Below are 25,324 nucleotides of genomic sequence, written 5' to 3' on the forward strand. Positions count from 1 at the left end.
GCCACGGGGTCGGCCCTTAGATTTATCTTTTAGTTGGGGAGTGGTTCAGTAGATGATTAAATGAAACTGTATTACATAGGTAATAAGTAACTTTCTGTATCCCATAGAATATCTGTAGAATGTCATGAAAACATAAAAAATAAAGTTTATGAACCATTTTTGACATCCTTATTGACATATAATTCAAATGCCACACACTTCACCTGTATAAAGTGTACAATTTAATATTTTTAGTGTATTTACAGAGTCGTGCAACCATCACTACAGTCAATTCCATTACACTCATTTTAACATCCATTCACCTTGAATTTGTCAATTGTGTGGAAAAATGAATATAAAATAGTATATATACTGTATGACCCCAACCACAGCAATTTTTTTTTAAATCAAAAAGGAAAAAATAAAAGGCATTAGTAACTAATATCCCATGGGTAATTGATTCTTTTCCTTTCTTACGCTTTCAGTATGTTCTGTATTTCTGTATTTTCCAAAGTTTCTATGATGACATGTATTACCTTCATAATGGAAGGCAGTAAACTTAATTAAAAACAAAAATCAGGTCATTAGTTGGGAAAGGTGAACCCTTTTGCTCCTTTCTCCTTCACGTTGATATAGTTAGATAACACCATGTAAAAAGTAAGCTAATTAAGATCTTACCTCCCTTTTAGAATGCCTCCTATCTTACCTGTGATTAGGAAGCTTGTGCCACACCTCATCCCACCCCCTCAAGCCCTTTATCAGGACACAATGCTAAGTAGTTGGTGTTTCCTTGACATCAAGGGAAACAAAGCTTAAACCTCAACTGTTAATATAAACAAGAGCCAAAGGGCAAATGAAGAGATGTCTATCTGGGCCTCCTTCTCTCCCAGACAAGGGTAGCCTGAGCATGAGAGTGCCACATGCAGAGGGTTCTGGGATGTTACCGGCTCCATCTGATGTCCCATCAACTTCCCTATTGCCTGTGTGCTCTCCAGAAGGACCGCTGGGGCAGGTCACCTGTGGCGGAAGTTAATCGGTTGCTATTAAGCACAAGGGCTGGGAATAGGAGCAGGCCTGCAGTGGGGATGACCATTAGGAGGGGCAGAGCTGGGCAGAGGTCTGTGAGCTACTGGCCAGCAGGTCCCAAAGCAGCTCTTCTCCATCCCTGCCCATAGCCCTTGGTGTCTCTCACCCGTGTGCTGTTATGGAATCTCTCTTTTAATGGCCTCCCTCCCTCAGCTACTGTGGGTTCTCTTTCCAGCTTCATCTCCGGCTCTACTCAGTGCCCCAGATGGAATGTGCCTCCAGGAGTGCCAGCCTGCTTCCTCCCCACTGCCAACAGCCACGCAGTCCCCACTGTCCTCTTAGCCTGAGCTCAGGCACAGCCTCTATTCCAGGCTTTCTCTGAGGAGGCAGGACCAAGTACTCCTTGGTCTGTGTTCTCATCATACTTCACGTACTTGTTTAGAGCTCTTGTCACATTGTGCTATAATTGTCTATGTATGGGTTTGTCTCTCCCACCAGAATGTGAGCTCCTTAAGGGCAAGGACTTTATTTCATTAAGCTGTTTCAATGCCCAGGTCCATGGGACTGTGTGAGAAGGGAAATCTCTTCCCCAGGTAGTAGTCAAGAGGTACACAGGTACAAGATCACACAGGTGAGTGAGTGCACGTGGGTGGGGACACAGGAGGCAGCAGAGGACAGTTCCAGAATCTGGATGGCATCCAGAAGGACAACAGTCCCCTGGTGGACTTTGGTCTATTCTTACTAAATGAGTTCAGCTCATTCTCATTAAAAAGTTGGCTTTGTTTCTGGTTTGAAGGGATCTCAGTATTTGAGTATGTTACCTAAACCAAATGCATGATTGTTTGTGTATGGCTCGAGGTGGACTATGCAATTACTTACCTTAATTTATGTCTAGTTGGAAACTGAGTAAAGCCCTGCAAAAGTAGTAATATTGCTTAATTAACAAGAGGTTTCTGAGACTTAATCTGTAGGAGTCTCTTGGTCTAGATTGGCCTTGGGTTAAATATATACTGTGGAATGCACAACACAGCTGTGAATAGTTTACCATATGGGTCCAAATAACTAGAAAGGAAAGTCAGCTAAATTAGAAAAGGATGAAACTAGACTACATAAAATAGATTGTAATTAGCAGCACAACCCCAGAGTTAGTGTAAGTGCCAGTAAATTGGTGCAGCTTTGGTCTTTCTCTGGAAGGGGAGGGTAATGAGTTGCCCTGTTATTATTGCTGGTTTTGATTTTAGCAGTATTTGTGTTCTCCGGAAGGGATGCAAAAGCGGGTGATTTTTTCCCCTTCTCCTAAACACAAGTATAGAAGCATAACTGCAGCAAGTTTTTGCACTTATTTTTTTTTCTTATACTTTTAAAATAGATCTGCCTAAGATTTCCAGCATGGCCAAAAGCCTAAGGTCCCATGCTGCTGGAAAGCAAGCCAGGACGTGTATTTTTGGTTTCACCTGCACACCTGGATGTGTGTATTCATTCAACTGAGCACGGTAGCTAGGAATATATTCTCTTGAAGGTGCCAGGGGACAGACTGGCCCGGAAGGGTGGCCTTTTCTGTAACAAGGGGTACAAGCGAGGAGACAGACCAAGAACTCCGCAGTCTGCGTGAGAGCACACCTGTGGGGAAGGCCTGAGTGCCTCACATAGCCCAGGCCCTTCTCACCCTCCTGGAAGGGAACGGGAGGGAACAGACCCTCCCCAGTGGCTGAGGACTTGCTCTTTGTGTTCTGTTTACTTTAGACTAATTCTCATCTTACGGCAGTGCTGGGAACAGAGAGACCAGTGCTGAGTGACAGTCACCTCTACTCTGTGAGCAACAGATTTTCCTGGCAATGATATTTGTCTGTGCAGCTGTGTAGGTGTGAAACCCGAGCAGAGAAGCTATGACACACGAGAGCAGGAGTCCCTGGTGCTTTTCTAACTGTAGGCATGAGCTTTCATCGCCTGCCTCTCCTTACCTATTCTTTTGTAAAAACTGTTACCTCTTTTCCCTGAGGGAATCCAAATACCAGTTTCACCCAGGGACAGTGGAAGTAACCAGATTCCTTGCCATCAACAATGCAAGTAACTTCTCCACTATCAACTGAGTCAAGGGTGGGTATGTGGGTTTCTCTTGCATTTGTTCAGATTTTTTTTTTTCTGCCTCATGAGTCTGACAGAACAGCAGGGCACAAAATGGTGTTTGCATTTTACGCGTATTCCTTCATTTACAGTTTTATTTGATTTGGATCTTGAGTAGTGGTCCACTTTGTGTTTTCCTGCTGGTCCAGTAGAGTATTTCAGAAATGTAATTAAGCATGGAAGACAGGCAGGGTTTGAGATGACTTAAGTATCTAGTGGGACTACCAAAGGGATGATACTTTAAATCCTTTCTAAGGGAGGTGAGATCAGAGCAGGAATGGGAATAGAGGAAATTTGATTCCTGGACCAAAGCTGCCTCATAGGCACTTAGTGAAACTATGCTTTTCCTGAGTTGGGACCACGGCCACAGCTGTGCCAGACTTGGGAGAGGCGCCGAGCTCCCCAGTCTCTTCCCACCCTATGCTGTATTTGTTTTCTCTCCCATCTCTCAGGCAGCTGCCAGGGTTTATCATGTAACTGGACTGCCAACCTAATGAGTGCTAATGGCAAAAAATGTTCCCTGTCTTCTGGTGCCTTATATTTTCATAGACTGAAATTTGAACGCAGGCAGGGGCCAGGCCTGTGACAGAGTTGCTGAGTGAAGAAGGCAGTAGACATGTTCTCAGTCGTTAACTCAGCCAGTCTTTTCTGCATCCTGGTAAAACAAGTATTATCACGATCTGGTTTTACAGGGTGAGAAACCCAGGCATAGGGAGGGCACTAATGTGCCCCAAATCTGAGTGCCATGTAGTTTCCAGAGTATTACATCTGTCAGTGCCACTTATCCACAGGTGTCTCCCCTTATACCTGCTGCCCACCCAGGTGACCTGTCTTGATAAGAGACCCTCTGGAGACAGAGTGGTGGGGAAGATGCTTTTTGGCAATGATCTATGTGTGTGTATGCGGGGGCGAGGGGGGAGGTTCTCTATCCCTAAAATCACTCCAGGATGTGGACGAATGGCTGGCTTTTTGGGAAGGACTGCCACTCTCCACTGAGTTATTAGTGGCTATCTCCAGAAGGGAGTCTTCTAGCTGTTTCTGTTTTAAAAAACCCTCAGTTGGATTATCCCTTCAAGCACTGTTACTGGGTGGCAAATCATTACCTATAGATTACTAGATGTGAGTGCATTTGTATGTACTAGGGAGTAAGCCTAGTTCTATACACGTATAGACACATTACTGTCCCAGATCCTTTTTAAGAGCTAGGTAGAAGAGTGTGGTATGAAGTATCAAAGTATAACTTCAAAAAGGTGCAAACATGACTCTAATATAGGGTGAACATGTGTGAAACATTTAACTCATTGAGGTAAGGCTGGCTCAAAGGGAAATTTGAGAGACTAGGTGTTCATAGGCACTGAGAAAAGAATGTTGGAATAAGATTGCTGGGCTGGATAGAAGACCGTCAATATCCCACAGCACGGTGAAGCCATAACCTTTGGGGTTATCCTCTCTACAGGACCAAAATCCACAAGTTAACATGGAACCCACAGAGTGTATGCCCAGATCAGTAGTAGGTAGCAAGTCAAGCAAGGCCAGGCCCCTGGGGAACGAGTCCTCAGTGGGCCTGTTAGATGGTCTCCAGCAGGTACTGGGAGGAGGATGTGCTATCTTCCTCTTGCCTTCTTTTCAAATTTTGGATAATTTTCTCTAGCAGGAGGCAGGGTTGCTCAGGGTGGTGAGCCTTAGGGTCTTTAATCCTGGTTTGAATCTCAGCTCTCAAGTGACTTGCTTGTGTGCACTTGGGTGATTCCTGCCTTCCGTGAGCACTGGCTTCCTTCTCAGTACGATGGGGATGACAACACCCACCTCACGTGGTCGTGGTGAAAATTACATGATGGAGTGTGTGTAAAGCACCTAACAAAATACCTGGCACATACTAGGGGCCCAGTAAAAGGTCTTTATTATGATAATAAATATGCTCATGGATCTGTGGCCCTGTCTTCTCTTCTCTCTTCATAGCATGCCTCTGACCTTCTTGTTGTAAAAATGATATCTTCTAAGCTTTGATACTGATATGCCCAGCAATCTAAGGCGAGTCATGGGTTTTCCCATCATCTAGATAAGGCGAGGATCTGGGCAGTTTTCCTTTACTTTTCAAATCAGCCCTGCCCTGAGGGCCTCCTGAGCCTTCGTCAAACACAAATGAAATCCATTTTCTTTGTGCAGTCAGTGTGTCTGGGCAGATGTGAGTCAGCATCCTGTTCAGAATGGCTGTTGGTTCCTTGCCATGGACAATAAAGACACTCATTTTCCATGGAATGCCAGAATGTGGAGCTGGCTTGGGGTTTCCACCCGCAGAGAGGAGGAGGGAACTCCAGGGGGCTGAGTTTGTGGTTTTGGATTCAGCCCTCATTTTAGACTTCAAGTATTCTTTATGCTTGAAAAATACCATGGGTGGTTTAAAGGACCCAGGATTCTGAGGTCTCCTGCTTGGTCCCTGCTCTCAGCGGTGGCTCCCTGTGTCACTCACTTAGCAAAACTGTTGCTTCGGGTTTTAAGCAAATGCTTAGAAACTTCCTTGTGCTGTTTCCCATTAGGAGTCAGGTACACTTGTGTCTCACTTCCTCACCAGTCCTGGAAAGTCTTAACTTCTATTAGTTTTGAAAAGAAATTTTAAAAAATTTTCCTTGGATCAAAGAATTTAGCGTGTTCCCCCCCTACATTGTGTGGGATCCCCACAGCTGCATCGATGTTCCCCAGTGTGAGCCTTTGCTTAGATGACTCTTTGACCGTCCATATCAAACACAAGAGGAATGGGATGGAAAAGGAAGCATTATTCAGGGTGGTGGTTTATTTATGCGTTTGCCCCACTCACTCAGTTTCTTTTAGACCCTGGGCTCCTCTGCCCAGCAGATACTTCCCTAAGCACTCGGACAGGAGAGGCCAGAAAGTACAAACCCAGAGAGGCGCAGAGTCTCATCTCCTGGGCGTCTGGAACCACCTTCAAGGGAAGCTTTTCTAGCGTCCTGGCACTGGCTGTGCACAGTTGATGATGATTGTGCTGACATAGCTGAGTGTTCTGTCCTCATCCTTCAGCTGCATCCTGGGCAGAAATGGCGAGTAACCGGATGACCCCAGCCTCACCCTGTACTGAACTATTTTCACTGGGATAAACTGTCTCACTAATTATGATAGCAGGTTGAAAGGAAGCAGTGTTGTTTTAAAGATAAGATGGCTCAATCCCACTGGCAGATATTTGTATTCTAGTGTTACAACATGAGACATGCCTGAAGTGGCTTTGACTAGGCAAGTGATTCTGGGCTCCATGACTTTTCCCTCTTCCTAGTTCAATTTGAAACATGGAGATAACGGGTATGGGAGAGATAGCTGATGCAGGTGAGATTCTTGGGGCAGGATGCGTGGGTGGAGTCTTCCACTTGCATAAAGAGCCTCTGCTAAAATTTCTCTATGGTTACTGGCATTAGTATTTGTGTAATGCATAGATTGTTCACTTGTAAAGAGTCTTAGCACATTAGGTACTGCATCTCAGCAGGCTGTTTGCTTGGTAAATAATTTAGGAGTAATACATTTGGATTCCTTCAGACTACAGTTGTTGCTGCCTCCTAGGTGAGATACAGGTTAACCACCCAGGCTCTTTACAGGGATTTCCAATAATTGGATTGAGTTCCAACTCTGCTGGCTGGATACTTAGCTGCTGCAGAAAGAAAGGCAAAAAGCTGCTTCATTGTCTAAGAGCATGGGACTATGCCTCAGTTTGTAGAGTGAACTCTTTTTAGGTTTATTTCTTACCTGGGTTGTTTGGACAAAGGTAAACATTTCTCTCCCTAAAATTGTAGTCAACCCTGTACCTCACGGAAGCAGTTGGTGGAAGTCACTTAGGCAGATTTGTACATAGGCAGGTTTCCAAAGACCTTTCCATTCCCCACCCATGGCCATCCATCTGTGTTGGTGATTCTCAAATACGTTATTACCAGGGAGCTTATTGAAATGCTGCTTCTTGGGTCCCAAGGCCTAGAGAGTCTTAATCAGTAGATCGCAGGTAGGGCCCAGAGGACTGTGTTTTTAATAGGTGCTTCATGTGGTTGTAAGGCAGGTGGGCCAAGGACCACGTTCTGACACAAACATAGACTGCATTTCTTTCCAAGAGAATCATTTTTTATGGGTCAGTGTTCTTGGTATGCCTTCAGGTCAGATTGATTTCAGGGGTTCCTCCGATTTCTTCTAGGCAGAGCCATGTGCAGTTTGCAGGTGACCTTGTGGGCCTAGCGATTCTCCTCTCTCATCCAAGAATTACCAGTTATGGCAGACTCTTTTTTTTTTTTATTAAACAAAGTTTATAATCAGTCAGGAGAGAGACCTTTCAATTTCTGGATTTGTAAAATCGTTCTTTCTTAAGTGGCTTGTTTGGAGTATTTCTGATATAAAATTGGAAACTTTCTGATACCAGAAAGCATTGCTTATCTTTGTAAGTACACATGTTCCAATTAAAATAGGTACTAAAGTATTTTGGTGGCACTTCAAAACTCCCAATTTAGATTTAATTTAGATTAAAACACTTACTCTTTTTAATAAAGTTATAGAATTGATTATTAAAATTGCCTATTGAAGATTAAAAGCAGTGGAACGTTTATTTTCCTTACAAAACAATTTAGTCTTCAATAAGTATGATTGTATTAATCAATTATGCTATTAAAATACAACTGCCATATTAAATCTGACTCATTTGTCATGACAGTTTCTATAATTATAGAAATTATACCTAGCTGCTTACATAGCCATAATCCTGCAATAAATATAAATAATTGTCTCTATTAATTCAGTTTGCAGTTACTGTCTATTAAATCCCCAGTTAAATGGTAATTTGGGGACCTTCATTTAAAATCCTCCTAAATCTTTGTTGTTCCATCTGACTGCCAAAGCCCCAGAAATGCACCTCCTACTGTTGATTCCAGAAACCAATTTGTGAATAAAATAGTTTTTTAATACAAATATTTAAAAGGTCCATTTAATCTTGAGGTTTGAGGCTTTCAGGAAAAAAGGGAGAGTGTGTACACATGGATAGTCGGTGCGGACAAGAGAGAGAGAACAAATCTCGGTGTCCTGGTATTTCAGTTGGGAAAACAGTTATATAAATTTCAGTTTGGAAAACTCTGCTTAAAACCTACGTGTAAGCCCGGAGTGCTAGCATATGTGGTCAAGTAACTATTCACAACTTGTATTTCCATAGGTGTGGATGAAGTCACCATTGTCAACATTTTGACCAACCGCAGCAATGCACAGAGACAGGATATCGCCTTCGCCTACCAGAGAAGGACCAAAAAGGTACCGGCAGTTTCAGGGATGGAGGGCATTCTTCATTGAATTTAGTTTCCTCTTTGTGTGCTTTTTCTTTTCATGAATTGTGGCTCTCACCGGCAAGAGCCTTTGGAACCCTTGGGAAGCCAAGGTTTTCCTCTTACATCATGTAAGTTACTACTCACACACACTGTGGCCCCTAGAGTGCTTGGGAGCTCATATACATAAACCCCACTTCCTCCCACCCAGACTACGTGGAGGGATCAGTGCTGGGAACAGAAGGTTAGAAAGGAACTGGGTATCACAACAACAGTAATAACAGGTAGCAGTGACCACGGGACTACGTTGTGCCAGGCACTGTTCTCAGTTCTCTACGTGCCCCAACTCCGTTTGTCTTTATAACTCCTGCTGGCTCCTGATAAACTGTTTCTAATTTAATCTTAGGACACTAGCCTCTACTGAGGATTGATCCTAACATGCTCCTCTCGTTCTTAAGATTTTTCTTAAAATTCTTCAGATTTTTGCAATGAATGGGCTGAGTTGGTAGTTCACTCGGTCCACCAGGCTGTCTTCAACATGCCATGCTCCCATTGTTTGAAGGGTCTTTGTGTGTTTTTTCCTTTGCTTGTCCACTAGTGGTTAAGGAACCACCAGCACTTGTTCATCCTTTATTTTGTCACAATGTTAGGAAATTTTATTTTTAAGGATGTGCTGCTTTATTTTTAACTTCTTGCTATTAAAAGCTTTTGATTTATTCTTGGATGGTGCAGTAAGTGTGGCTTCCTGAAGCTCCCATTTGACTCATGGCTTTCACTCGTAGCCACAGTAGAGGTGACCTGGAAGGATTCTGGAAGAGATATTTCTGCTCTTGAGGCTGACATGACCACCAGAGTCCTGGCCTGGGAGTTGCAGGTCAAGCCTTGATCTAGCTCTCTTCCCACCCTCCACAATAGTTGGAAAGGACATAGACATGAAAAGGAAAGCATCTGGCTTCTTTCATCTCAAGTGCATTAAAATCCTTCTTCTGCTAGACTTATATTAATCTTCTGTAGAGAGGCATAGAGTGGGGGAGTGTTTTATTCTTCCAGCTTCCCAAGAGGATCTGTGAGTTGGTAGAGCCGGGTTCCCACTGGAACAGAATGCCAACCTCTTTGGACAGCAAGCAAATAGTTGCTCATTCAGCTGTCACTTACAGAGTGTGGTCTTGTAACACTTGGGTGTGTACACACAAGTGCGCATACAAACACAGAAGCCTGGATCTTGATTTCAAATTGGGTATATGGAGAACAACATACCCCATTGGAGGAAAAGTGTTACCATTATCATGATGGGGTTCAGCAACCTCACAGGCTTTGCTCTGTGCTGGGAAGAGCTTACTGTCCTACTATTGATTCTTGATGACTCTCAGCCTTGGGCCAAGGAGAATTGTCATCTTTTACAGAAAGGTACATAAACTATGTGAGATAGTTTCTGAAGGGATTCCTAGAAGCGGAACCTTATCTTTTCAAGTGAGTTGTTTAGGGGTGTGGACTGAGGCTGCCGAGGTGAGGGGTTTGAAGAGCCTAGCACAGCAGGCAGAAGTGGAGAGGAGCTGGGACAGAGGACTGATTTTATGTTTCTTTCACATTCAGCAGATGCCTGTTTCCCATACAGGGAATGGTTATGTTTTATTTATCAAACATTTCTGGAGTTTTTGTTAAGTGCAAAGCTCTGTTCTGGACATCATGAGAAACAGGAAGTTGAATGCCCAGAAGGAGTTTAGAATAGAAGTGGAAGAAGTCAGTAGGTGCCCAAATGCTATTTCAGGTTTGAATAGAGAATGGGTAGAGGGGAGTGTCAAGGATAGGCTAAGTTTGGAATCACCTAACCTCAGAGTTCCAAACTGGAAAATTGGTGTTGTAATTGGGAGGTGTTGCTTTTAAAATCCCCTCCTAAGTGCTGTGTGTTCCTAGGACATTTTAAAGCAGGAGAAAGTAGGTGGTGAAAGGGTTGGGCCTCATGATTTCTAAGATCCATGTTAATTCTAGCGTTTGCGACATCTGTGAGTGATTCAAGAAGATTGTCTTTGAAGCAGGCTACAAATCACTTCTTAGAGCCTGCAAGTTCCTTCAGGGGCTAAACATTGTAGATACCATAGGTACTATTAAAAAGCAGGAGAGAAAGAAAGGAGGGAGAGAAGAGAAGGGAAAAAATGGAAAGAAAGAAGAAAATAATTACAATGGGAGAGTTCAGGCATCCCCCAATGCCCATGATCTGTAGGAAGTTTAATCCCTGAGCAAGCTTCTTTAAATGCCACATTGAATCGGGTATCTGTCTTCATACGTGGATGCTAACTCAGACCTCTGATTTAAAATCTTGTGTTCATGGTGACAGTGGAACCCTTAAGAAATAATATGCAGCAGGGAAGTAAGTCAAGGAGGTAATTGGAGGGCTTTAGTTCCCCATCGTCTCCATCAGCAATGTCCCAATTTGGTGTAGACACGTTGATGTTTCCTCAGTATTAGATGTAGTGTTTTGCAGAGGAAAGCTTCATGAGCCCACTTCCAGCAATGCTGGGCCTCTGGTTCCTTCCAGAGACTTTGAGGAGCCACCCCTGGAGCAGCTGCACAAACATATCTTCTACAGGATGATGTCAGCAGGCTTCGAAGACTCTCCTTTCCAGGATGCTCTCCACTCTAAACATCTTCTTAGCAAGGGCCTTGACCCCAGAAAGTGCCTTGTCTTTCATGGGGAGTATTGTAAAGTGTCTTCACACTCATAGCTTTCTGAGGAATTGCATCCTACTCCAGTTTCCTTTTCCTGAGTGTAGAAGAATGCAAATTTGGTGTGGATTTTAAGGAAGTTTGTTAAAGTCTGTTGAAGGGAATGCAGTGAAGGAAAGTTGACCCAAGACCCCAGAGTTGTCAAAAACTCACAACCTGCTTTACAAACATCCCTCTTACTTTTGTTCTATTCACCAGTTTTAAAGTGAATAATGGTTACCAACCAAATTTTTCATATGATTGCCTGTTTTTCTGCAGGAACTTGCGTCAGCACTAAAATCAGCCTTATCTGGCCACCTGGAGACGGTGATTTTGGGCCTATTGAAGACACCTGCTCAGTATGATGCTTCTGAGCTAAAAGCCTCCATGAAGGTAAACACGTGTGAGATGTCATCTCTGTCAAATCTGCCATTAATATTTGTGAATTACAGCTTTCTGAGCATAATTAGGTGATTTTCAGTTTTGTTGAATTCTCATTTGGAACCTTTTTTTTTTTTTTTTTTTTGAATGAATGAATTGAAGTGACAAGTCTCAGGATTTGTACCAAAAATATTTCAATTACTTTTTTTAAGACTGTAAAGAAATTTCTTGATGCTGTGAAGTCAGTAACCAGCTGCTACTATTCGGCACCTGGGCAATTGGCATACCATTTGGGAAAACTACTTCCTTGATTACACTTCCTCCTTAAAAGAGATATGTGTGATATTAAGGCAAAGGAAAAGTTCGTAGCTTTTGTTAAGTGAAGCTTGCAAATTCTGCCCATGCTCTCATGGGTGTTTCTTCCTCTGACCCTCTCCCTGTTACACCCATTGTTTATTTCAAATTTGGGCAAAATCAGAACATCATAGTGCACATAAGGGGTGATTTCAGTTCATGAATGGTACCCGTGTTTCAGCTGAAGTCTCATAGCACGTATTGTTTTATGTTTTTCTTTTGCAAAGTTATTTTGATCATGTAATTTTAGGTTAAATTAGAGTAAAAATTCCAGGTTGGAAACTCCCTGAATTTTGTGCATACCTAAAACATCAGTTATTATATAAATGTAATAAGTGCACAGACATAGACGTAAGTGTATGTTACAGCAGAGCATACAGACCCTTTTCATAGTGTGTGCCTGCAACACTTTGAATAATCTGATACTGCCCTCTGCTGATGTAACTGGGTAAAAGCCTCTGCGGTAAGGTGGAAGCCATATTTCTGATTTTTTATTCTAAATCTGAGTGTGTTTTCTGTAATGCCACTGTTCCTGAATTATGAACAGACCAAGCTGTAAGCCTGTCACCAGAGCTAATGTTACAATTCAGTTGTCATCCTTTTCCCCAGAGGGCACCATGAGAGTGAGGCCACTTTACACACTGGGCATTTCCAGGGCCCTGAACTTGATAGCCTGGGGCTGCTGAGAGACTTGTTTTTATTTGGTTTTTTTTTTGTGTGTGTGTGTGTGTGGCTTTTTTGTGACCAGCACTCAGCCAGTGAGTGCAGCGGCCATTCCTATATAGGATCCGAACCTGCGGCGGAAGCGTCACCGCGCTCCCAGTGCCGCACTCTCCCGAGTGCTCCACGGGCTCGGCCGAGACTTGTTTTTAAATCTCTTTATTCCTTTAGATCTTCAGCTTAGCCTAAGACGTGCTCATTTTATTTGCACTAAGTTCCCTAAGTAGGCTAATAGTGCAGGGAAGGTATAATTGAGAATGATAAAATGTCAATAACATTTAATGATCCTGCTTAATAAAGATAGCACTCCTGAAAACCAAGTCTTTGGACCTTTGGACCTGTGGATGAGCCAGCCTCTACTAGGTTTCTTCTGACCATCGACACTTCAGATTAGTTATCTTATTTTCATCAAGAATCCATTTAGTTGTGATTTGTACGATTTTGCTAGTATCTATTACTAGGCATTAGTGATTGAAACAGACCTGTGTGAGCTGTCAGTCACTGTTGTAATCTGTGTAATTGGACCCAGTGAAGGGTGCTTGAACTGCCAAATCTTTGACCTGGTGCCAGCTCTTCCATTAGTGATCACAGTTGAGTACCCTTCTGAAGTCCATAAAGATAGAAGTGACATTAACTGAGCTATGCTTTTTTTTTTTTTAAATGTTTTGACTTTCTGGCAATACCAGTGGCAGTATCTGCCATATGTCCATAGGTTTCAATAGAAGTTGCCCTTGTGATAGGAATTGTGGACAATCTGTGGAAAGCTTGGGCCAAGTTTGGGAAATTTGCAAGGTCACCTTTGAATGTAGAGATAGAAACACCATTAGAATTCTCAGATATTGACACTGGTATATTGGTGTTGGAAGGAAACAAATCTTTTATTAGTATACCTTTCTTGCATTTCTACAATGTCAGGATATAGCATTTCTTCCAATGCATGAGTTATTTTTAGACTGTATTTCTATCATCCTTGAGATTGAAAAACTGCCCTCCTAAAATATTCAAAGATACTCGGTAGTCATTTAATAACATTTGTATAGGGTGCTGTGTGGACCTTTTGCTAACAAGGGAAGACATTTTGGTTTTGCTGGAACCTCTACGAATGATGATAGAAACTCCGGAAGAAGAGCCATTGGCTCAAATATTAGATTAAGAGTAAATTCAAAATTAACTATTAACTGGAGGCTTAGCTTATATTACACAAACCGCTTTTTCAGGGGTATATCAACTCTAATAAGTTTAATTAATAGCTGACACGCTTTTCATGTGGGTAAGTTCCTTATTGTATTAACACCTTATAATTGATTTACATTTTAAACAGTTGTAATTCTACTTAGTTCAAAGTGATATTTCCATATTTGGAAAGACAAGTATTAGAGAATTCTGATTATTAAATCTTGACTTTGATCATGAAGCCAGCTTTGAAATACATGTTTCATTGGGTCCTTTCAAGCTATCTGGCTCGCTCAAGAGTGTATATATTAAATTTGAATACATCACCCGTCAAATTCTTATTCCTTAATAAAGTGTTGGTGTCTAGGTTTATTTGGCGTTTCATTATTTCCTTTTGCTTCCCTAAAATGCCTGAAGAGTGCATAATAATCAAGCAAAAATGGAAGTACAAGAATGAAATTTTTAACACTAACCCAATTTTACATTTCAAAGAAGTGAAGCTGGAAAGTTTATTTTAACTATACCTTTCCCTGGTAAAAGACTTAGTCTAATCTAACGATGCTGGCTGCAAATGACAACATAACATGTCTATATTTCTTTCCTTTAAATTAATGAGAATTGTTTAATGAAGAAAAACTTCCCCATTGATTAAAATAATAATTCTCACTAATTTAAAACAAAGGAAGAAGAAAAAGTGACTTTATAAGCTCATTACCAAAAGGCATCCAGCTTTAACATTTTGGGATATTCCATGGCTGTCTCTTTCCATTTACTGTCTGTTTTTTTTTTTCTTAACATGGTTGTACTCAAACATGCCACGTATACCATCTTGTTTCTGGTGAAGCATTTTTTAAAGGAATAGAAAATACCCTTTGTGCTGAAGAATACAGTACAGATTCCTCAGCAGGAATGTGAGAGAGAGAATGCTAACAGACCCGATCCGTATTTGCCATTTCCCTAAGGGAGAGAGAAGAGTGGGCCAGTGGGCGGCTTTCCCTGCTGACATCGGTACTTCCTGGTTCACAGGGGCTAGGGACTGACGAGGACTCCCTCATTGAGATTATCTGCTCAAGGACCAACCAGGAGCTGCAGGAAATCAACAGAGTCTACAAGGAAAGTGAGTAGCCCTGTTTCTGTGGTTCATCCTCTCAGCCCAGTTTCTGTGACTCCATCCTAGCCATGTGGGTTAGTGTTTGCAATAGAACACCTGCATTATAGATTTGCAGAGCTGTCTGCCGTCTTGACATTTGGATGAGGCTGGCCATGGTCCAGTCCCTCTCTTCCGCCTCAAAATTATTGCCTGCATTTTGATGATTAATTCCACTAGAACTTCTGCAAAAGGGTAAAAACAGGAGGGAAGGGAGAGAAAACAAAATCTATTTGAAATAAAGATCTGATGAAGAGATGTAGAAAGTATGTTTGGGTTTCATTTATTGGGTGCTGTCCAGTCTTGGCTTAAGAGTTTTCCAACTCTGGACTGTGGATTTTTGAAGAAATATTGCAAGAAGCTTGTGGACCTGTGTACACCAAGCAGTGTAGGAGGCTGTGGGTAAAATAAATAATGCAGCTTACGTTGCTACTGCATTTCAGTACAGATGCTATTTTGAATAATGAAACACAAATTCATTCAAAAGTATTATTTAATTCTTACTAATTGTTGCCATTGTGCACTTTCCAATCAGTGGATAATAAAGCACAATTATGTATGTGTAGTATTCCAAATTTTTTGATATTCAAAATCATAGTCAAGAAGGTTGGGAACCAGTATTTTAAGTACAAAAAAGGATCAAAGATGAGCCTGAGGATCGCTGATTCGATATAGCCCTGTCTGTCCATTGTCACCAATGATAACTCTGGCTCTGATTTATTTCATGAGTGTAGAAATCATTCTAGAGAGTCACCCTCAGTTTGGGGTTGAGGAACATGGCTACATCCATGCTGACTCTGCTGTTCCTGCTTTTCAGAGTCTTAGTGGGGAAGGGGTAAATGGGGTGGGTGGGTGGTTGGCGGGAAGCATAAAACCAGATGTGCTGTTTTCCAAGTGTACAAGACTGACCTGGAGAAGGACATTGTTTCCGATACATCTGGTGACTTCCGCAAGCTGATGGTTGCCCTCGCAAAGGTTGGTTTCCTGTTTTATTTCTTTGCCCAGCTTCCTCCCAAGGCAAGTCACATACCTCATTTTATACTTGCGAGCAAAGTAACTAAATCCTCTGTGCCTGTATCAGAAATTCAGCTGCATTTCCAACAGTGGGTTTGCACTGTCACTGCAGAGTTGTCACTTTTGTATAATAGCATTTCTTATCCTCCGAAACCGCATGGACAAGTGGACTTTGGGGGCCAGAGGAGGAGTAGGCGGCTGTCAAGTCCTGGCCTGGATTCATGTGCCAGCCCTCACCGTGTGACTTAGAGAAGGTCACTTTGCCTCTGTGGCCACATAGGACCCAGTGGGAAGTGACCCTGTCATTTCTTTCACCTGCTCTCACTTCTTATGAGAGGGTTTGCCCATGTAGTCCTTTGTCTGGAGTGGGAGGGTGGTCTTTGTGGAGCTGATCGCTGATGTTCACATGTTAACATGGATAAAAGTGTTTCCTCTGGCCAGTGTGCAACCTGATGCCTGCGCTCCGGGGAGGGAAGGGAAATCATTTTCTCCAGGAAGCCTGATGGCAAATGACCGATTAGCGTGCTGCATGCTGGCCCATTCACGTCTCCATTACTGCAGCCATTTCCTGCCGTTCCCCCTGGCTATCCTGGACTCCCCGTCTGCCACCACCCTGTGTATCACCACCCATGGGCCTTTTTGGAAGCCATGCTCACCATTTCATTCCCCTGATCAAAACCCATTTCTGCTGCATCACATCCAAGCTCTCACCTGCCTTTAAATGTCCACTGTCCTTCCCCTCCCCACCTTCACCTTCTTCTCCAGGATTCTTTTTTTTTTTTTTTTTTTTTTGTCGTTTTTTCGTGACCGGCACTCAGCCAGGGAGTGCACCGGCCAGTCCTATATAGGATCCGAACCCGCGGCGGGAGCGTCGCAGCGCTCCCTAGTGCAGCACTCTACCAAGTGCGCCACGGGCTCGGCCCTTCTCCAGGATTCTTGTGCTCAGCCGTGCTCACTCCCTGTGAGCGTGCCCTGCCTCTCCCTGTGCAGAACACCCTCCCTCCCCCGCAGGAGCCTCATCTGGCCCCTCGCTCCAGGTCCAGCTCCAGCCCCATTTTCCTCGCTCCGCTGACTCCCCTCTCTGAACAAGTTCTCCCTTTTGCATTTCACGTCATCTTAGTGCCATGGACTATCGTGTTGTTTTGCCATTTGTTCTATGCTTATTTCTCTATCTGGATTGTAAGCTCTCTGAGGGAGAGAACTAAATATCATCAGCTAATGGAGTGGAGGATTCTGTAAGGTGCTTAGCCCAGGACTGGGTACCAAGGAGGGGTTGAGGATGGTGAGGCACAGCCCCCACTTCCTTGCCTCAACTCTTCTGCCATTCCTTGGCTTGAGTAGCCTTCAGTGTGAATACAAATTTGAAGTAGGTATTTATTCAGGAAATTAAATAATGGCTTACATGAGTTGAAGGGAAAATAACATTTCAGTTTTAAAATATACAGATAAGTAGATTTGATGTTCTTAATTTTTTTCTTGTAGGGGAGAAGAGCAGAGGATGGCTCTGTCATTGATTATGAATTGATTGACCAAGATGCCCGGGTAAGTGCCAAGCTTCTTGGTTTGAGTAATTTTTTTGATAAGTCTCTGGATAGTCTATATAGTATTCTGTTCCTGTATAACAAATTAGCCCCAAACTTAGTGGCTTAAAACAACAAACATTTATTATCTCTCAGTTTTGGTGGGTCAGGAACTGGGGAGTTGCTTAGCTGGGTGGTTCTGGCTCAGAGTCTCTTGTGAGGTGGCAGACAAAATGTTGGCCAGGCTGCAGTCACCTGAGGGTTTGGCTGGGTCAGGGGGATCTATTTCCAAGATAGCACACCCATGTGACTGTTGGCAGAAGACATTAGAATCTCTTCTCATGGACCTCTCTATGGGGCTGCTTGAGTGTCCTCACAGCATGGCTGCTGGCTTTCCCCAGAGTGAGAGATCCAAGAGAGAAAGCACAGAGGAGGCCGCATGCCTCTTATGACCTGATCCCCGGAGTCACACACTGTCACTTCTGCCACACTCTGTTCATTAGAAGTGAGTCACAGAGTCTAGCACACAGTCAGTGGGAGGGGAATTAGCCTCCACCTTTGGAAGGGAGGCATGTCAAAGAATTTATGGACATACTTGAAGCTCACCACTCTCTGAGAATGTGAATTTCATTTTCACTTTCTGGGAACAACACTTATTACAAGGTATTCTTTTATAATGCTGGTGTTAATTACAGGCTTGATACCTGACTCACATGAGAAGATGGTGGGTGCAGGTGCAGCCAGGGACAGGAGGCCCACTGCCCCTTGCAGTGGAGGAGAATGAGAGGGTGGCAGAGGCCCATCCTTCTTTCCCTTCTGAATAGAACTAGTGGTGGTACTAGTCCCCGAATCACTGAGAACTATTTGATAAGCTGATTCAGACTGCTGTGAACTATATGTCTCACTCAGAGGGTCAACAGTTGTCCCAGGGCAGGTCGTAAAAGCTGCAGAAAAAAATTAATTTAAATTCATTTTAGTTTTAAAATGTAATGTATTCCACACAGCACTTTTAGCAGGAGGTGGAGAAGGGTTTTAAATGAAGTAATAGAAGTTGGATTTTGCAACTCACAGATGGTGGAGGACCGCTGAATGAACATCTGCCTAGAAAAAGCCTTTCTGCCTCTTGCCCTTCCTGCCATTCTCAGCAATACTTGTAGCCCCTACGTTTTCCAGGAACAGATGATAGTTGGACTGGGCTCTTTTTCCAGCTGCACTGTGTCCTGAGTCTCTAACAAGCTTGGGAGTGGGTGCTGACCTGTAGCTGTTTTCTGCAGATGACCACTAGCTCATCTGTTACGGAATGTGCAAAAGGGAGGAGTGTCGGATGTGCTGATGAACATTTGCTAGTCCTTCTTTATGTGAATAGAAGCTCTCGGTCCTTCCTTTTGTGTTCAAGGAGGGAGACTGTACAGCTCTGACCTCATGAACGATTTACAGTCTCGTATTGTGTCTGTTTGTGCCTGCGGAGGACTGCTTGTGATTAAGACTTCTGACCTAAATAGTACATTTTTTCTGCCACGTCTGCACTGTAATCATCCTTTCTCATTTGGCATTTTGAATTGGGAGCTTTTTGGGTTTTTCTCAAGACATGTTTTATGACCTTGCTCTGGATCATGTAGTTACCTTTTCTTGGTTGGTTGTACTCATAGGATCTCTATGACGCTGGAGTAAAGAGGAAGGGAACTGATGTTCCCAAGTGGATCAACGTCATGACTGAGCGGAGTGTGTGCCACCTCCAGAAAGGTGGGTGCTGTGCCGAGAGGGTCTTAGCACCAGGGGGCTCTCGGGCAGTCTGGACAGGTGTCTGTATGGGGGCTTGATTTGCCAGAACAGTGTTCATTCACTCTCTACTTGGCACTCCCATGGGCTCACCCATTTTCCCTCACCAAGTCCTTTTGCCCTCCTGTTCTATTCTGGATCCTTCTGTTCCCCAAACATTTCCCGCGTTTGGGGCTTTAGCTTGCTGCCCGTTCTTGTTTGAGGATTGTTTCCTCTTGCCCTATTTGTTGCAGTAGTGGACTTTGCTGGGTGCTGTGTGCTGATTCTCATGGCTTCCAGATGGCATAGGTTCCACTCAGGGAGATGGAGATGGTCAGAATATGTGGCGTGGGCAAGGCCGTTTAGCTCAGGTGCACAGTACGGCTGTCCCAGGGCAAAGCTGGTCCACCGTGGCAATGGCTAACCCTCTAGGATGCAATCCTCGGTTGTCCTTTTTTTTTTTTTTTTTAAACATGGTGTGTAATTGTGTGAGTTTTCGTTGACAGCTTTGACTGGTGGCTCTGAGATGATAATTATTTTTTGCTTTTCCTTAGTATTTGAAAGGTACAAGAGCTACAGCCCTTACGACATGTTGGAGAGCATCAAGAAGGAAGTTAAAGGTGACCTGGAAAATGCTTTCCTGAACCTGGGTAAGCAACCATGGCCCACCCATGCCTAGGGGACCTCAGCTTTCAGTGGGCAGTCCTGAAGCAGAAGTAATGAACAGCCGTCCTCTTAATTCAAGTGTGTTTGGGAGGTGTGACTTCTGTGCATGATTTGGGTAGTTTTATAATCTTCACTGTATAAATTTGAGGATATGAAACTAATGAAAGGGCTTAAATTGGTAGAACAGATTGCTGCCAGGGAGCAATAAGACAGCAAGAGAAGGGAGGGCTGTGTCGGGGAACTCACGTGTGCACTTGGGTTTCTGCAGCCCTCAGAGCCCCCTGGTTTCAATCCGCAGTGGAGCTTAGTATTTCAGAGGGTTCCTGGGCTTCCCTTAGCATTCCCCCCTTTGCAGCCCTTTTCTGTTGCATCAGGTCATTTCTGGTTTGTGTCCTGGGGTCAGGGCATCAGCTCCCACTGGTGGAGGAGAGAGGCAAGGCTGCATCCCCAACTCCCTTTCTTCCCTCCACAGTCCAGTGCATTCAGAACAAGCCCCTGTATTTTGCTGATCGGCTGTATGACTCCATGAAGGTAAGGGCTGCTGGCTGAGAGGCCTGTGTTTCCACAATAGGCTTTCATGCTTTTGTGCCCCAAACTCAGTCTCCTTGACTAATGGGTGGAGGAAGGGCCCCACTGTCTGCATGCAGGAGCACACCAGTCAGCTGTGGTTGTATTTGACAGGTGAGAAAGCCACAAACTTCTCTCTCTCAGCTGCTTGAACATGTGTTTGTGTACAGGTGGAAAATAAAGTGCCTTGGGCGAGAGAAAATGCTGGATGGTAATCATGTCTGATTCCTGCTTAGGTTTTTCAGTGATTTCCTCTTGTTACCCCAGAGTAAAGACACACGAGGAAGGGGGAGATTAGTAAGCACCCACTACCCAATAGATATTGTGCCATTTTACCTGAAATCCTTGCAAAGAAACCTCTGAAGCTTGTGTTACTATCTCCTTTATAGATGAGGAGACGGGAGCCCAGGGAGCCTCAGCCTGCTTGAGGTTACATAACCAGACTTGAGCCTGGGTCTGTCGACTCCAAAGCCAGCTCTGCAACTCCCCCTTAAACAAACCATCTCTTCCCACACTCCCATCCTATTTTCCATACCTCAAGTGTGCCTTGTGTTTTCTGGCTTCCGGCTTTTGCCATATCTTCCCAGAGCACCTGCCTTGTTCTCACTGCCTCCCTCTCATCTCTCAGGTTGCATGTCAAAGATGACCCCCTCCTTAGTGCCTCTGGTCTGAGGCTCTGGAAGTAAACTCAGTGGTCCTTACTGCTCATGCTTTTCAAAATAGCACAGAGCCACAATAAAAATGTGTTGACATGTCCTCTCTGAGCCTGACAGTCAGGAACCTTTTGTTACGAATACACATCCACGGACTTCTTGAGCTGAGCCTTTTGGTAGTAGGTTCTCAGTATATGTTTATTGAATGCACAGAGCGGGGATCTGTGCTGGTTAGTTCCTGCTGTGTTTGAATTCCGAGATACTCATTTTTCTTAAAAGAATAGTTTCACTGTCGTGTTTGCAGTCTCTTAGAGGACAGCATCAAGAACCCAGATCAGTTCCACGTGTAAGAAAACTTACTAGACTCTTTTTTATGTTAACATTGCCATTGAATTTAACTTGGAACATCAACTTGACTTTCAGGGCAAGGGGACTCGTGATAAGGTTCTGATTAGAATTATGGTCTCCCGCAGTGAAGTGGACATGTTGAAAATTAGGTCTGAATTCAAGAGGAAGTATGGCAAGTCCCTGTACTATTACATCCAGGTAAGGCCTGAGGTGCTGTGTCGGCTCTGCTCTGCCATCCAGAGGGCCTGGGGTCCCTGGACAGGTGGCCTGTCAGAATGATGACAGAATGGCGATCTTCTCTTTTCCAATAATCTGGGGAAGAGATGCCGGTCATCAAACATCAGGGATTGGTTTTGAAAGCACCATTTATGATTCGTCTTGGACTCTTGGAGAATCAGGCAAATATTTTAGATTTCGCACATGGGTTACTCTACAATAATTGATGTACAGGATGATGATCCCATAAGAATTGCTGACATCCCGAAGAGACTTTGAAGATCAATTAAAATTTACATTTGATTATACTTCTATTTCTTGAAATACCCTCTTTGATAGGACTGACAACTTTTAGTTGTTCAGAACTCATATCTGTCCAGTGAATTTAGTCTCCATCCATTCTGGAGTGATGGAGCATTTGCAGGTAGGGAGTGATTGCATTCACGGTGCCACTGTTCGACAGACTATGCACTTCCCCTTTCTGAAAGATCCTGAGATTTCCAAAGGCACATCTGCGGTTATAGGGGATGAATTTAGAGTTGGGTTTGCTATACCAGGTTCATTGGGGCATATGTTTAAAGGTGAGGACCACTTAGACTCTTAGCAGTTGCTTCCTCATCCACCAGCTTACTTTCATGTGGCCTTAATCATCCATGAAAGAGCAGAGTGAGGCAGGAAGGCACCCCCATCCTCTGGGGGAGAGTGAAGGGGAGGGGGAAAGTGGGGGTGTCTGCAGGGCCTCACCGCAGGAAGAGCCGCTCTGGTCGCTAACCTGTGTTGTCCTCAGTACCTCGCATCCTCCACACCCTTGCAGTAATCACAGCCTTGACAGTCTCCCTAGTGCCACCTCCTCTGCAGTCTCAGAGGCTCTACTGGGGATGGATTGTGTGTGGCCTTCTGGGCCTCTGTGGCTGGGCGGGTCCTCCAGAGTCTTCTCTTTGTCACGGGAGAGACTGCTATACATGGGGGCGGCTTATATGTTATTGCAAAATTTGATCTTTTTCCTGATGCCACTTTTTTTTTCTCCTTGGCTATTTGCAGCAAGACACTAAGGGCGACTACCAGAAAGCACTGCTGTACCTGTGCGGTGGCGATGACTGAGGCCCGACACGGCACGAGCATCCAGATGTGCTGCTCCGTATGCTTCCAGCTAACAGTTCTAGAAACTCAGCTTGCAACTAACAGTCCCCTTGTGCCCATCCCTGGAAGGATGATGTTAAGCATTGCCCCCCAAGCTTATTTTAGTGTCTAAGCGTTGCCTGGCTTTCCCATCTAGTCTCTCCTTTAAGCCAAAGAAATGAACATTCCAAGGAGTTGGAAGTGAAGTCTATGATGTGAAACACTCTGCCTCTTGTGTACTGTGTCATAAACAGATGAATAAACTGAATTTGTACTTTAGAAACAAGGACTTTGTTGGCCTGGCTGTTAATTTAGTTAACTAAAAATTAAACATGCTCAAGGGTTGTATTGTTTAGCTGGTAAGGCTGTCCCAAAGGAAGAAAGCTCTAGAACTGAGATGTTCAATATAGTAGCCACTATCCAGATGTGGCTATTAAATTCAAATGAATTTAAATTAAATAAAAAATTCAGTTCCTCAGTCACGCTATCCATTTTCCACATACTCAATATCCACATGTAGTTATCAGCTAGTACAGTACAGGTAGAGAACATTTCCATTGTAATAGAAAGTTCTATTTATTGGGCAGTGTGCTACATGCTCAGGGGACGAGAAGACCTATGGGGAGAAAGAAAATCCCAGAGTGACCCCTTATCTGTTCATCTTTCTATAGGTAAGTAGGTGAAAACAAGCATCAGGTGGCCACAAACTAGGATCAGAAATGGGGAGGATGGTGCAAATATCTCTCAAAATCATTAGACTTACAGAAATAAGTAACATCCTGCCCCAACCTCAAGAACTCACTTGAGTCAGGTTTACAGTGTTCTTGTAAAAGAGATCTAACAAAAGTGGATTGTGAGCCCAGGGAAGGAAGTGATTGCTTTTGACTGGGAGGCTTGAGAAAAGTGACAGAGAGAAGGAAACCTCTGAGTGGTGCCCTGAAATCTAAGATGAAGTTTTACAGCTGGGAGGAAGCTCTCCATACGGGTTTTTACGTTCTGATGATGAATAACTCATCATTCATACAACTGGTTCACACGTCCGAAAGAACAAAGACAGTGTACAGTGGAAATTATGGCTCACTCCCACTCTTACCCCAGCCAGCCAGTGGCCCTCACTGGAGTCACCTGGTTTCTGGTCCATCCTTTCATAGGTAGGCGCTGCATAACAAGCATGTTTGTGTATTTATGTATCTATGTCCATCAATGTGAAGGTGCCATTCATAGGCTGCTAGCCAGGACGCTGCGGATGGCTTCTTGGACCAGCACTTCCCCTAAGCAGGGTTTAGGGCTGGGGGGGAAGGGATGTTGATGTCCGCCCTTCCCCCCACCCTTCCACTACATTTCCTCCTCGTCAGAGGATGCAGTGTCAACTGCTAATTCTCGACATCTGGCGGATGTAGGGCAAGGACCGGGCAGGTAATGGGAATAGTGTGTGCAGTGGGCTGGCTGGGCAGAATGGAAGTCTGGAAGAATGGAGAATGCCCTCCCCGGTGCAGGCATTCAGATCCAGTCACAAGGACGGCAGCAACAGAACTGTTCACCAAACCACGTATGTCTGTGAGCTCACGGGTTTGCTATTTTGACTCTTTGGCAAACTTTAGATGGAAATTCAGATGGAGCATGGCCCTTGGGTCACTAGTGGGCATAAAGTACCTGTAAGGACACTGAGATATTCTTTAAAAAGCAGGTTATGCAAAAATAGGGTATTTTATCTAATGTGTCCTATGCATATTAGAATTGATGCCCCAAATCCCAAAATATACTTTTCTGTGTGCTTGGGGCAGAGTTCAAGGAACTGCATGAGAAGCGGGGCCCTCCTGTTCAACCTCAGATTATTGTATTAAGCTCGGAATTGACAGAGATGGGCAGAGGCTGTCAGGAGCAATGTTTCCTGTCAGGAAGTTTTTGGGCTTTGCTTCCTCTCACCCATAAAGAGCATTTCGGGCTAAAAAAGGGAACGGTGGTAGAAGGAGAAGGCAAGGCTGGGTGAGCATGGGGAGGCTTCTGCCCCTGCTGTGCCCAGGATGGCCTGGCCACTGGTCTGGCTGTTCTGGCCCCTCTGGATGGTGTGAAGAAAATTCAGAAGGCAGGCTGGCACAGGAGAGGGTCCTGGGGAACTGTTTCATGTGCTGCCTGCTGTCTCTCCTGTATGGAGCAATGGCTGGCTAATGCTTTCCAGAACTGACAGCAAGGGCACTTGGAACTTGGTTTCATTTTCTTCTGGATTCCAGCCTGTCCTCAGTCAAGATGTCCAAACCATTTTTTGAAGTAAAGAAAACCATCTGGAGATTTGAATATTCTCCCCCAAATTTTATTTTGCAAAGACAAACAAAAGGGAACCAGGCAGGCTTTAACAATTTGTGAACTGATAGCAAGAACTTTGATTTTATTGTTTGAGGAATAAAAGGCAATGGATGCAATGTAGACCCGGAAACTTACTGCACTAGGACACCGTTCACAGGAATGCCTGTGCGGCCATAAGTGATGGCCTCTTTGGAGAACCCAGGCATGTGTGAGATGGCCTACTAGGTCTTTTGCCACAGAGTTGGCTTCTACATTAGA

At 44.0% G+C, this 25,324-nt stretch overlaps 1 protein-coding gene across 2 annotated transcripts in view; it reads left to right on the forward strand.

The window, feature by feature from the left end:
• ANXA2 (annexin A2) overlaps window positions 1–23,048 on the forward strand; it is a 40,023-nt gene extending 16,975 nt beyond the window's left edge. For both annotated transcript variants that reach the window (XM_063089502.1, XM_063089503.1), the window contains exons 4-13: window positions 8,318–8,412; window positions 11,406–11,519; window positions 14,781–14,871; window positions 15,797–15,876; window positions 17,398–17,457; window positions 19,085–19,178; window positions 19,748–19,843; window positions 20,332–20,390; window positions 21,503–21,625; window positions 22,685–23,048. In XM_063089502.1, coding sequence (XP_062945572.1) covers window positions 8,318–8,412; window positions 11,406–11,519; window positions 14,781–14,871; window positions 15,797–15,876; window positions 17,398–17,457; window positions 19,085–19,178; window positions 19,748–19,843; window positions 20,332–20,390; window positions 21,503–21,625; window positions 22,685–22,744 — 872 coding nt within the window. In that variant the 3' untranslated portion in view covers window positions 22,745–23,048. The remainder of the gene's footprint in view (window positions 1–8,317; window positions 8,413–11,405; window positions 11,520–14,780; window positions 14,872–15,796; window positions 15,877–17,397; window positions 17,458–19,084; window positions 19,179–19,747; window positions 19,844–20,331; window positions 20,391–21,502; window positions 21,626–22,684) is intronic.
• Window positions 23,049–25,324: the final 2,276 nt, after the last annotated feature.

Source organism: Cynocephalus volans, chromosome 3 (assembly GCF_027409185.1).
Source record: "Cynocephalus volans isolate mCynVol1 chromosome 3, mCynVol1.pri, whole genome shotgun sequence".
NCBI classification, from domain to species: domain Eukaryota; kingdom Metazoa; phylum Chordata; class Mammalia; order Dermoptera; family Cynocephalidae; genus Cynocephalus; species Cynocephalus volans.